The 14,342-nt window shown below is 40.8% G+C and overlaps 1 protein-coding gene across 1 annotated transcript in view; it reads left to right on the top strand.

Moving 5' to 3' along the window:
* The window catches only part of OCA2 (OCA2 melanosomal transmembrane protein), a 283,495-nt gene that overhangs the window by 62,430 nt on the left and 206,723 nt on the right, over positions 1-14,342 (top strand). The window contains exons 6-8 of the mRNA XM_073327707.2: positions 8,297-8,454; positions 9,849-9,931; positions 10,291-10,444. Coding sequence (XP_073183808.2) covers positions 8,297-8,454; positions 9,849-9,931; positions 10,291-10,444 — 395 coding nt within the window. The remainder of the gene's footprint in view (positions 1-8,296; positions 8,455-9,848; positions 9,932-10,290; positions 10,445-14,342) is intronic.

Genomic DNA, 14,342 nt, shown 5'->3' with positions numbered 1-14,342 from the left:
AATATGCTGTAGTTTGAACCCATTGTCCTGCCCTCTGTGGCAAGAGAGAACAATTTTTCTTATGGCAGCCTTTCAAGTATCTGAAGACCTCTGTCATATTCTCCTTTAATCTCCTCTTTTCCAAACTAAACATACCCAGTTCCTTCAGTGTTTGCTCGTATGGCTGGCATTCCATCCCTTTGATCATCTTTGTCACTCACTGCTGGATCCTTTCCAGTTTCTCTATATCCTTTCTATACAGTGGTGACAAAAATTGGACACAGTACTCTAGCTTAGGCTTAACTAGCTCTGAGTAGAGTGGTACTATCGCTTCCTGTGACTCGCATGCTGTGACTCTGTTAAACCTAATATTGATTTTTTTTTTTGCAACAGCATCTTATTGCTGACTCACGTTGAGGTTGTGATCCACCACAACTCCCAGATCCTTCTCAGCAGTGCTGTTGCCAAGCCAGTTATCCCCCATTCTGTATTTGTGCATTTGGTTTTTCTTCCCTAAGTGCAGCACCTTACATTTGTCTTTGTTGAATTTCATTTTGTTGTCAATAGTCCAGTTCTTCAATTTATCAAGATCTCTCTGAATTTTAGCTCTATTCTCCGAAGTATTGGCAACCCCCGCCCCCAGCTTTGTTTCATCTGCAAATTTGATCAGTATGCTCACTACTCCTAAATCCAGGTCATTAATAAAGATTTAAACAACACTGGACCCAGAACAGATCTCAATGGAACCCCACTTGATACCTCTCTCTAATCCGACATCATTCCATTAATAATTTCTCTCTGTTTGCGGTTGTTTAACCAATTATGTATCCACTTAATGGATAGCCCACATTTCTCCAGTTTAATTATCAGAATGTCATGTGGAACTGTGTCAAAAGCCTTGCTCAAATCCAGGTATATTATGTCCATCGCATTCTCCCTAGCCAAACCAGTTACCCTGTCAAAGAAGGAAATCAAGCTGGTTTGGCATGATTTGTTCTTGGTAAATCCACTCTGGCTGCTAGTGATTGCCCCTTCATTCTCCAGGTATTCACAAATTGAATCTTTTATACATTGCTCCAGGTATTGAAGTCAGGATGACTGGTCTATAGTTCCCCAGCTTCTCCTTTTTCCACTTTTAAAAAAAGATGGGCACTATGTTAACACTTTCTCCAGTCTTCTGGGACGTTTCCTGTCATCCATGAGTTTGTAAATATTGCTAGAGGTGCGGAGATTTCTTCAGCTAATTCCGTCAAGTGAATAGCACCCAGCACTGCTGATTTGAATTCATTCAGATTGGTCTGACGTGTTCTATGGTTATCCTGATATGCATCCCTTCCTCTTTATTGTCTATGGTAACTTCATTAGTCGTCTGGTCACTTTATTTTTTTATGAGAAGACTGAAGCAAAGTAGGCATTGAGCAGCTCTGCCCTCCTATCGTCTTCTGTTACCCGCTCACCTTCTCCATTGAGCAGCGGACCCAACCATCCCTTATCTATCTTTTTTTGTCTGAAATATTTGGAGAACCCTTTCTTGTTGTCTCTAACATTCCTTGCCAGGTGTGACTTTCCTGATTTTGTCCCTAAACACTCTCACTTTTCCCATGTATGCTTCCTTGGCAACATGCCCCTCCTCCCATTTCCTGTATGTATCCCTTTTCATTTTTAGATAGCTAAAAAGCTTGTTGTGCAGCCACATTGGCCTCGCGTGGCTCTTATCTTTCCTCTGTATCGGAATAGCTTGATGTTGAGCTTCTAGTGTTACATCTTTTAAGAACTGCCAGCCTCCTTTGATTCCTTTTCTTTCTAATTGGTCTTTTCATGGGACTGTGCTTACTACTTCTCTGAGTTGGTTGAAATCTGCCTTTCTGAAGTCCAGTGTCCTTGTTTTGCTGTTCTCATGTCCTTCTTTCCATAGGATCTTGAATTTTATCAGATCACAATCTTTCCCCAAGTTACCGACCACCTTCATGTTTACAACTAATTCATCTCTTTTGGTTAAAACCAGATCCAAAATGTAGATTCCATAATTGTTTCCTCAACTTTCAAGATCAGAAAGCTGTCCCCTACACATTCTAAGAATTTGAAGCATGTATTAGGTTTTGCTGCAATAGTCTTCCAACAGATATCAGGAAAGTTAAAATCTGCCATTAATATTAGCTCATGTGTGTTAGCTAATCTTGTTACCTGCTTGCAGAATGACTCATCCACTTCCTCTTCCTGTTTTGGTGGTCTGTTATAGACCCCCACCATAACATCGCTCTTTTCTTTCCCCTTGTTATCCTCACTCAGAGACTCAGCACTTCCCCTTGGAGCTCAGAGCAAGTGTATACATTCTTGTTGTACAATACAACACCACCTCCTTTCCCCCCCCATACCTAACCTTTCAGAACAAGCTATATCCCTCATTGCTGGTACTCCAATCATGGGAGTTGTCCCACCAAGTCTCTGTGATACCAATTAAGTTATAATTTTCTTCATATACCATGACTTCCAGTTCTTGTCCATCCTCCTTGACCCGTTTGTTTGTCATGTCTTGTCTTTTTTAGATTGTAAGCTTGTTGGAGGAAGGAGTGCCATTTACTCTGTGTTGATACAATACCCAGCACTTGAGGCCCCAACTTGGTTGGTGTCTTTGTGCCACCACTGTATAAATATTAGCAATATTTGAGGTTCATCCTGTGGCTAAGTTCTGAGCAATTCACAACTATCTCTTAAATTGACCAATAAGATATGAGGCCAAAGTGTTTCTGGTCAGTGATTTTCAACAAAAATATTTAGAGTTTTTTGGTGTATGGGGGGAGGGGTGACATGGGGGAGGAAGATATAAGCTAATGAGAAGGAAAAAAAGAGGAGAGAGAAGTTGAGAATGTTAGTTATCGTGATTATGGCTGAAGGTGCATGAGTTTCGAAATCACAGATTGAATGATCAATGCAATTACTTCAGTCATGGAGCAGGCAGAGGTCATTGTAAAACCTTTTAATCATCATGCCATTAAGAGCTGGGGGCAGATGTTCATCAGTAATATCAAAAAACGTTTTTCCTTTCCCTGAACAATAACCAATTAACCCACCCCTCTTCCCATTCTTAGATACAATAGTCTTGGTGACTGACTAGAGATGCAGTAGGATTTTTTAGTCTTTTGTGTCTGCCTTTTTGGGTTTTTTTTTATTGCCGTAGCTCTGTTTAATCAGTGTGTACTTCTCAGATTTCCTGCTGCAGAACAAATGTTAAGTGTCCCCTTGTACTCATTTGTACTGTCTGCAAGGTGCTGAGCCCTCTAGCTCTGATCCAGCAAAGAACTTAGGCGTATGCTTAATGTTAGGCATGTACCCCAGTGCTTTGCTGGATTGGGACCAGAGTGCCCAGCACCCTGCAGGATTGAACCCTAAATGCACTAATAGTACAAATATTAGGCAAAAAGTGGGCCGTGAACTTTAACAAACTGAAGCCTCCAAGGAAACATTTCCCTCCATCCCCCAAGAAACCTCCTACTCATAGCTGCCCTTCATTCATTCCTCCCCCAACATCCCTGGTATCACCTCTAGAGGAGCACCCAGATAATGTGTGGCTGTGGCCCCACTCCTACTGTTGGTGGGGAACTGCTGGCCGTTGCTCCCATCTTTGATCTCTGTGGAAAGGATAATTTTGAAAGTTGCCTCCCTTCTAATCCATGGTCTCTTCTGAGACGACAAGAGGCCTGATTCCTGTACCAGGGTTCTGCTGTGTCCAGTTCTTTGCTCAGCTGAGGGTCAGTAGCTCATATGGCTGAGGGAGTTAGCAAGGGAAGTTTCAGGGTTTCTGTAACAACTATATATGCTAGGAAACCCCAGAGTTCCTAGCATGGAGTTACTTTGGAACCCCTTAGGTCTTCTGATGCACTTTGCTAAACATTATGGGATACCTTGTGGGCTTCATGCACTGCTAGCCATAGCAAGGGCGGGGGAATGTAGGTGTGTGGGTGAAGTAGGAATCAGAATACTTCCTGTACTCCCAAAAGAACCTGGGGATTCCTGGTGTGCTCAGCAGTAGATTAACACGCGGGCCCATGGCCAGGGCCCCCGGCCAATTTGGGGACACCCACAGGAGCATGTAGAAGTTGGGGGGCTACCGGCACCAGAACTGTGGCCCCACCCCTGCTCCTCCTCTTCCCACTGAGGTCCTTCCCCCTGATCAGGCCAGAAGTCAGAGCCAGGCCATGGTAAGAGCCACCAAAAGAACCCAGGCTGCTGTGGGGAGCCCTGGACCTTCCACCTGCCTTGGGTGAGGGGCTGGGGTGCCTGAGAGCAGTCCCCAGCCGGTTTCCCTACTCCCGAGGCATGCTGCCCAGGGCAGGTGGAAGGTTTGGGGGCTCCCCAGGGTGGCCCAGGCTCCCTGGGCAGCTCTTACCATTGCCTGGCTCCAGCTTCTGGCCTGGCTGGCGGCGGGTCTTCGGGGGGGAAAGAAGAGGAGCTGGGGGTGGGGCACCATATAAGGGGGCACTAAGGCCCACCTCAGCCCGCCCCACCAGGAAGAGGCTGGTGCTGCTAGCTGCTAAAGCCAGTGGAGGAGTCTCCCTTCTCAGAGAACCTCCATGTGTTGTGGAGCCACCACAGAAACTCCTACATACCCCCCTGCCTTTTTCCTGTGCTTTGCGGTGAGGGAGCTGTAGTAAGAAAGAGTCCTGGGGCTTGTTGGGTGGAAAGGAAATTGCCAGTTTCCCCTATTGGGAAAAATTCCTCTCTCCGGGTGCACGGACGATAATGAACCTTGACTCCAGGCTCAGTGTGAGTTGGGTCTTTCCCTGCAAATGTTTTGTGCATCACTTTGCTTTGATAAGCTTCTGAAATGAATCCAGTTAGCAATGCACTGAAATCGTTAAAATGAACAGACGTCATTCAAATCAGACCTTTGAAAATTATCCCAGTTTGACTCAGAAGCATAGCTGTAGTTTTCCCACAGCAGAAGTGTTTTGAAAACATCAGATTGTGTCTTAGATGCAGTCTATGATCTGCAGTGACATAACAGGGGAAAAAAAGATGAGACTGAGTATTGTTTGGAACGAGATAACCCCAATGGGATTTCAATTTAAGTTCCTCAGCTTAGACCTGTGAAAGTTATTAAGTTTCATGTGTGATCAAATATAGGACCTTCTTGCTAGGACTTTTTCTTATGGTTTCATGTTTGAACAGTGACAAATGAATAATAAAGCTATGTAGGAAGAAAATATTTTGTATGAAGGCACCATTGTGCATACCTTGAAAATAAGTTTTCCTTTTTCTGATGACTTTGTTTCCTCTGTAGTAGCTCCTGAATGTGTCATCTGTATAATTAGAGGATTTATGTTGGATGTATTGTGTGGAAGGAAGCTGTCATAATTATATGCACCTGAAGCTTTTTTGTAGAAATAAATTATTGACTGCACTCATAATGGTGTACATAATGGCTGTCAAAGGTGCCCCAAGTCATTAGGTTAATGAATACAGGTCAGCAAGACTTTTGAAGGACAATGATTAATGCCTCTCATTAGAGCTGTTGATATGGTTTCAATAAAGATTTGTGCCATTGCACTGGAGTGTGGAAACTGTGACAGCAAGCAACTCTGGAAAACTGCAGCAATGGAAGAGAAATGTAATGTCAAGTTTGCTAGGGACAACATGTGAACTTTCCTGTTTGGAATTTGTTTAAAGAAACAAGTGCTGACTTCTTCATTGCTGCTTTGCATTTTTTTAATTCACCATCTTGTGTAATTATCCCTTTTAAACAAACGTTTGAGTGGATACATTGCTTGGGAAAGGTGTTGGATGTTCTGACAGCTCTGGAGACTGCAGTCTTCTCTCCACAAATCAGGGTACAGAGGTACATGCGTCCTCATTATGCACTGGTAATAAACCCTGACGTGGAGAGACCTATTTTTTTTTTTCGCACAGGAGCGTGGTTCAGTGTCCATGCTCATTCAGCCTCTCTCTTGAGCACTAATGAGTGTGCAACATTTTAATTCTTTGTAAAGATGTAGGAACTTCAAATATCAAACCCAAACATTCTGTATTAGAACACTCAGAGTGTGGTCAACCCGGGATAACTTCAGTTATTTTACTAGAGATCATTTAAAAGTCAGCTAAAGTGCTCTCCTATAGGTATTCAAACTAGTAAGAATGCTTTAAAAATTCTAAGTTGTGTGTTTTTTTCTTTCCTTGTGCAAACCTCTCAGTACTATGGGCAGTGAAACGTCTTTCTGGAAAACAAATTAATTGGCTGCAATGAATTTGTAAATAATGTTGCAACATTTTTACATCTCTTTGTAAAATGCCTCCATTAAATGTCGGGTGATAACGCCCTACTTCAGCAACGCTTTTATGCACTTTTATAAATTCCATAATTTAAGTAGTATTTAATGATGTGCTTAAATGTAAACGTGTGCTTTGCTGAACCACAGCCTCAATGCTGAAAATTTGTAAGTGAAATTGTGAAAAAGTCAAATTCCAGATTAGTTACATCAGCATGTAGCATACTGTTTTCAGTATTTCCCATCCTGTTCCTTATGTATCCTAACTTTTTGTTGGCTGCACGTTGAATATACATCTTTACTGAGCGGCCCACATGATGCCCAAATCAATGTGTGCCTCCTGCTCTAAATGGCAACCGGGGTTTCAAATGTGTCATTCAAGCCTGTTGTCATGCTGGGTTGTAGGCAGCCAGACCTAGTGCTAAAAGCCAGAGTCAAGAGTCAGCAGGATACCAGGAGGTCAGAATCAGGAGACAAACTGGTAAGGTTAGGAACCATGATTCAGGAACTGGAGTCAGGCCAGGTCAGGATAGCAGGGGGTCAGAGGCAGGACACAAACTGGAGGTTAGGAACCACAAGTCAGATGTTGGGAGTCAAGGTGGGTTGTGATGCCAGGAAGTGAAGCCTGGGAAGCAGGAGCAGAGCATGAGGTGTGACTTTTCCCAGGACCCTTACAGGCCTGGGTTCAGGAGCTGTGGGTCATGACATCTGTAATTGGTGGAAACCACACACCACACAACAGAACCACTAACCCAGGAACCTATCCTTGCAACAAAGCCCGTTGCCAACTGTGTCCACATATCTATTCAGGGGACACCATCATAGGACCTAATCACATCAGCCACACTATCAGAGGCTCGTTCACCTGCACATCTACCAATGTGATATATGCCATCATGTGCCAGCAATGCCCCTCTGCCACGTACATTGGTCAAACCGGACAGTCTCTACGCAAAAGAATAAATGGACACAAATCAGACGTCAAGAACTATAACAATCAAAAACCAGTCAGAGAACACTTCAGTCTCTCTGGTCACTTGATTACGGACCTAAAAGTGGTAATTCTTCAACAAAAAAACTTCAAAAACAGACTCCAATGAGAGACTGCTGAATTGGAATTAATTTGCAAACTGGATACAATTAAATAGAATAGAATAGGCTTGAATAGAGACTGGGAGTGGATGGGTCATTACACAAAGTAAAACTATTTCCCCATTTTCATTTCCTCCCGCTCCCCACTGTTCCTCAGATGTTCTTGTCAACTGCTGGAAATGGCCCACCTTGATTATCACTACAAAAGGATTTTTTTTCTCTCCTGCTGGTAATAGCTCACCTTACCTGATCACTCTATGAAGTGAGCTGTAGCTCACAAAAGCTCATGCTCAAATAAATTGGTTAGTCTCTAAGGTGCCACAAGTACTCCTTTTCTTTTTGCGAATACAGACTAACACGGCTGTTACTCTGAAACCGCTCGTTACAGTGTGTATGGTAACACCCATTATTTCATGTTCTCTATGTATATAAATCTCTCCACTGTATTTTCCACTACATGCATCCGATGAAGTGAGCTGTAGCTCATGAAAGCTTATGCTCAAATAAATTGGTTAGTCTCTAAGGAGCCACAAGTACTCCTTTTCTTTCTGCGGATACAGACTAACATGGCTGCTCCTCTGAGACCTGTTGTTTATTATTCGTTCTTGACAACATGGACTTCCTTTTCCATCTAGTTGCAAGTTTACAGCAACAAAACAGCCTGTAACTTAAACTGGAAGGAGTGGGGATACAGTTGCCTCCCACATTCACAGCTGCTCCAGAAGTTGGCTTCTAGCACCACGGTTTAAAAAAAAAAAAAATGGCTACCTGTGATAACTGCATTTCACAGGGTGGGAATCTTTTTACATAGGTTGTGTTCTGAGAATAGTTTAGATCGCATTTGAGAGACTGCCTCATATTGCATTTTCCGTTTGAGTTAAGTACTATACTGTATTTCAATATAATGTGTAATCCTACATAATTACCACTGGAAGTTTAACCCTTAACGGATTTTCCATCAGCTATAAATATTACAGATTTTCGTGAATCCGCCCTGCTGAAGTTAGAATTAGGAGGACCTTTTGCAGCAGATGTGGTTGATCGGCGGGCAGAGGAATACATAGTAATGCAAATTGGGCACATAGAAGACCCTGGATCTAGAAGGAGACGTCAGCCGCAGGTTATGGTTTTTGCATATCATTGTCTTTGGAAATTTTGTGTCATGTCTTTTGAGATTCCTTTCTTTTACTGATACTGGGTTATCTCCATCAACATTACATGGATTTTTGTTTTTGCTGTGAAATGTACATTGATGTCGGCATTGGCTATGTTATTCGTAAATAGTAAAATTACATTTTATCTTGACCTTTCAGCATTGCATTTAACCCCTCTTTTTGGAACTTAATGAGCTCTGGGGACAACTCTGTCTGACATGACACTTAACATACAAGCACTTTTGTCTAAGAAGAAATCAAATTAGTGAAATTTGGCTTGAGGGTTTTGGGGGAAAGAAGCACACGAAGAAACAGACTTAAGGTGCTTTTTTGCACTTATGCAAACAGATTTTATGAAAAACGAGCTGATTAACTGAAGGGAGAGACAAATCAGAGTACTATCATGTGTGTTAATGTGTCTGCACATGTAATGCATGAAAATTAAAAGAAGCAACATAGTTTAAAAAATAACCATGACCATAGACACCTACTTTTTGGGGGGTGATTCTGTGTATATGGGTGGCCTGTGATTTGTTGTTGCATCACACCTTCATCATCAGCATTGTAACTGCATACAAACTCATGATTACTATGGATAAGCTAATAAAAGCAGGTCCATTAGCTCATCAAGTCACATCACTGGGCACAATGTTGTCGAGGTAATTATAATGTTAAATCAGCATTTCTTACTGATGGGAGGGATGCTATAATTTGTACCAATTGTAACAATCCCCAAGAGATCTTTCTGCTAGCTTGGGATAGCCAGAGTACCGTTTGCTCCAGTCACCCACCTCTTGCTGGACACTTCCCTGGTCTGCCCAGGACACTGGGGTGAGGGCAGGTAGCTAAAAATTTTCTATGTTGACTTTATGCCACCAGGGGTTCCTTTTTCCAAAGGTATCCCCAGCTGGGTGTTTAAGACTGCTTTTTTCATTCTTTGTGCTGCTCCTCTGAGACAAGGGGACAGAGCAGGAATGAGGAATCTCGGCTACGATTTTTGACTGGACTTTGTCTCTTTAAATCCTTTTTGGCTCCAAAGAGAGAGACTCCCTGCACCCATATTTGAAATACACATTCCAGTGTGCATTCAGATAACTTGCCCACATATCAATGTGCAGCAACATATAATGTTGCAGAAGCTGTTTTTCCTGAGTTCTTTGTAGTCATTTCTCTATGTAAAGGACCAAATTCTGGCTGCAGTTTCCATTGGTCAATGATCTCCATACATCTTGGATGTAGACCAGAATTTAGACACACTCTGTGTAGACACCAAAATAAAAATGTGTAGAAAAATTGAACAGCCATGCACCGCTTTTACTGATCTTTAATTACTGGTGTTGTTAAATTGAATTTCTTGCAGATCTTATACAACTGGACTCTACCTTTAAATTCAAGACGAAATGAACAAGTTATCACAACTAGAATCTTTGAGATACTTAACAGGTTGGCAGAAACCAACTGTAATAAAAGTTTGTATAAACTGATGACGAATGCTATGAAAATATATTTTATTTTCTTTAAACAAAACTACTAAATTCCATCATTTTCTAATTCTTCAGACTGTCAGTAAAATATAAACTTTCCTAGTTTTTTAAAAGTAATTACAATACAGTCCTCCTATCCACTTCTTGGACTTAAGTTACATTCCAAGACATGGCATTTACAATCTGATATTCAAGTATCATAAAAGTTGCTTTACATTTTTTATTTTAACAAATGAAACAATTTTACAGTATTTTAAAAAATACAACAGTTGCTATTTCATTCTGTAAGGAAGCAGAACTTTTCTTTTTTTCCTACAGTAATGCAATCTCCGTAAACATTCAAGCTTTCCTACAGGAGTCTGAAATTGTTCTTCTCTCCATGAAGCATCAGTACCTTCATGCAAATATAGAGACACAAGTAACAATTGCATCAATCATCTTAGCAGGCGTTTATGTGCTTATCATATTGGAGGTAAGCCAGTGTATGCACTTTGTGTATCTGTGTGTGTGTGTGTCTGCTTTTGTATCTTTTTTGGCAGTTTAATATACTTTCCAAATCTGAAACCTTCCAGTACTTTCAGACATTGCTTAGGGCACAAACAAGACTCGCAAATATTTTGAAGGAAATTGGAATGAGTGGCAACTGATCCTAGTAGGTTATTACTAACTGCCTCCATAGTATTTGAGCAGCTCTTGGTTATTTCTCTCTATAGGAATCTTGTGGTATTTCCATTATATTTTTTAACTTGGCTCTGTAACAAAGTCAGTCTGGGTTGAAACTTGGTGGATAAGATCTCAAGTCAAAAGCAAATAACTGACACAAGTTAAAAAGTCACTTTGATCATTCCCTTCTCTAAGATACCTCAGAACAAAGTAGAAATCTTTTGCACATGTAAAACAGTAAAATAAACATTACTTTTATTTTTGAAACAATGACAATTTGAAATACCTACAGTGCATCCTTTAGGGAGGAAGGAGAGGATTTGAGTTAATATGAGGGAAGTCAAGGAATGAAGAACTTTAAACATTTATTCCAAGGCTACTAGATATCCAGTTTAACTCAAATATCTTATATCATGACTCAAGATGGTAGACATATGAGAAATGGTACAGGATTTATGTTTTGCCAGTCAACAAGTCTTTCTTGGATTGTAAATAACAACATGAATATGCTATAGCTAAAAGATGAGACATAGGAAATAATTCCTTCTACATTTACACCACTTTTATACTGGTGGAAGTCCATGGACTTCAACTGAGTTGCATTTGATTTTCACTGGTGCAGGTGAGAGGAGAATCAGGTCTATGGAGTGTCTCATAATGGCAATGTCTGGTTTGCTGATTATTCTTCCCTATCCATCATCATGATCTTTTTCATACTGTTACTCATTAAAATGCTAAATAAGATAAGGAATACCTTTCTTCCAATCCAATTTCAATAACAGAGACAGATGCCATTTGACAGAGGGTTAAAAGTTTAGATTATTCACTTCAGGAGTGGAGGTTTATTTATGAGGCTAAAACTGGCTCTATGTACTTTATAGATGTGTTATCTCAATACACTAAGTGTGAAGGGGGATGGTATATTGGATTTTGATTTAAAAGCATCAATATATGCAGCACATCATTGAAATAACCTTAATACATTTTAATGCCGCTTTTATTCTCCAAAATGTATGCAGTCCTTAGCAATTGCAAAAACATTAGGTTTTGAATTTGTGTGGTGACTGGGCTTTTTTGTGTGCAGATGTTTGCATGTTAGAGGCTACTCGTGAAGAATTCACAAGTCATAACAGCCAACAAAACTTTCAGGGACTGAGACTGCAGACACTAGACCATAAAGCCTGGAAATGCATGCATGTTCTTATTGTTCCTAGGAGAAATGTTTAAAATAACTGTAGCTGTTTTTTTTTTGCTAAAATATTAAGGGACCGATTCTACCCTGAGATGTGTGCTTCAGTGGAACTACTTCTGCAGATTCAAGGGTAGAAACAGCAATAAAAAACTGGAAAAATTATTTTTGTCATATTTCCATTGTAACTATTTTTTATTCTATATCTGAGTTTGCAAAATGGTAAAGTCTTTCATTGTATCAGCAGTTAGCTGCCTTCAAAATGGTATTTGTTTCAATGACAAACAGAGAAACTTTTAAATGGCAGAAATCAAAGGGGACAATCAACATTCCAACAGAATATGATGATTATCTGGTTTCCCCATGAATCACTTGCAGAATGTGAGTGACATAATTGATAAACAGTGACTTACCTTACATGCGCCATTTAAAACTGTGGCTTCTAGAGTAGTGATTTCTCAGTTCTTAGTGCTCCATTGTTCCATTCTCGCTGTCAGAGAAATCAATTCCCAGTCTTACAGAGATAATCTTTCAGTACTTTCCATTTTGTACATTGCTGCTGCTTTTCATTTTTCTGTCTTTTACACTTTCCCTTTGTTTTACTCATTTCCATTTATCAATTTAGTGTTCTCTGATCTTCGTTTAATTCATTTTTATAGCTCACTGTTTTGATTCACTGTGACATTGTAAAATATTTATCTTTTGAATTTGCCTTTAAAAAAAAAGCAAGGTGACTTTAGGAAAAATGGTCTAAGAGAGTTAATTACCTGTGTTCAAAGACTATGTAACATGTTGCATCTGACCAATAACATTTAACATGAACAGGAAAAGCCAAGTTAGGAAAGAACCAGCTACGCAAGGATTAGCCATTTAAATGGTTACATTAATTTATTCCCATATCTGGGAGCTCTGAACTGGGGAGGGAGGCCAATGCAGCCCAAACTTTGTCCAGTTTTTGTCATGGATGAAAGTTTGGATAAAGATCCAAAATTTCAGAAGCTTACCTAAACTCAGAACCGTACCTTCTTGGTGCCCTCTTGAGTTGTCTGTATAAACACAAGGCCATCTTCATCACCAAGCAAGAGTTTTTTCCTGCTTGTCATGTTCTGTAGTGGATCCTCTATGGAAAACTCACATTCCCTAGAATGCACTCCCACTCTGATGGCCCTTTCTTAGAATCATAGAATCGTAAGGGTAGAAGGGACTGCAAGGGCAATCTATTTTAAGTCCTCACCAAAATGCAGGATTTGTTGTGTCTAAACCATCCAGTACAGATGGCTATCTAGCCTCCTTTTGAAAACCTCCAATGAAGGAGCTTCCGTGACTTCTCTAGGCAGTCTGTTCCATAGTCCTACTGTTCTTACAGTTAGGAAGTTTTTCTTGAGATTTAATCTAAATCTGCTACACTGTTGTTTGAACCCCCACTCCCTTTTGTCCTACCCTCTGTGACAAGAGAGAACAACTTTTCTCCATCTTTTTTATGGCAGCCTTTCAAGTATTTGAAGACCACTTACATGAACCCCCTTAATCTCCTCTTATTCAAACTAAACATACCCAGTTCCTTCAGCCTTTGCTCAGATGTCTTGCATTCCATCCCTTTGATCATCTTTGTCACTTGCCTCTGGATCCTTTCCAGTTTCTCTACATCCTTCCTATACAGTGGTGGCCAATACTGGACAAAGTACTCCAGCTGAGGCCTAAGTAGAGCGGTACTATCACTTCCCATGTTTTGCATGCTATTGTTGTACCAATAAAATAAAAACCAGCAGGATCTTATTAAAGGGAAAAAGCAGGTCTGGTTTAATCTGTTTTTCCTGCTACCTTCTCGGAGGCCAGCAGGTCCCCTGCTACCTTCTTGGAGGCCAGCAGGTCTGGTTAACCTAATAGAAATGCCTAGTTCACTAGAGCTGGCGGTGTGCACACCAATATTTACAATAACTGAGGTTTTTTACCAATATTCCCCCTTTCGCAATTCTCCACCAAAATGTTGTACCAATAAAATAAAAACCAGCAGGATCTTATTAAAGGGAAAAAGGCAAAATACCACATTTATTGTGAATACAGAAAGAATCATAGTAAGCAGTTAGTTATAGCTATAACATTCCATTCAATCTCATATTTATTCACACATTCATTCATACAAACACACACACAGGTTCTGCAAGGTTATTGTCATAGTTACCAGCCTTAGAGTTGCTCATGCCAAGCCACTGGCCAGGTGGCCTGGACATGAGGAGGGAGCAGGGCCTTGTCAGATGCTCATCTGATGCTCCTGGAAATTGGTTTGCAGAATCAGACCCCAAAGTTCTCACTTTTTAGAGTCTATTTTTATAGGAATTTCTTCCTATGCCAGTCTATGGGAATTGCTTCATCATGCTGTTGCTGAATCAATCAGCAGATAGCACATTCCTGACAGCTCCAAGATGTTATCTTGTTCTTTGGTTCTCCCATTCTTGAGGCTGTTGGGTGGATTCCAGTCTGCCCTCCGGGTGGGGTCCTCTGGTTATTTCCACTTGAC

Source organism: Lepidochelys kempii, chromosome 1 (assembly GCF_965140285.1).
Source record: "Lepidochelys kempii isolate rLepKem1 chromosome 1, rLepKem1.hap1, whole genome shotgun sequence".
In the NCBI taxonomy this organism is placed as follows: domain Eukaryota; kingdom Metazoa; phylum Chordata; order Testudines; family Cheloniidae; genus Lepidochelys; species Lepidochelys kempii.
Note: the sequence above shows the minus strand (reverse complement) of the source record. Positions and strands in the feature narration are given on the sequence as shown.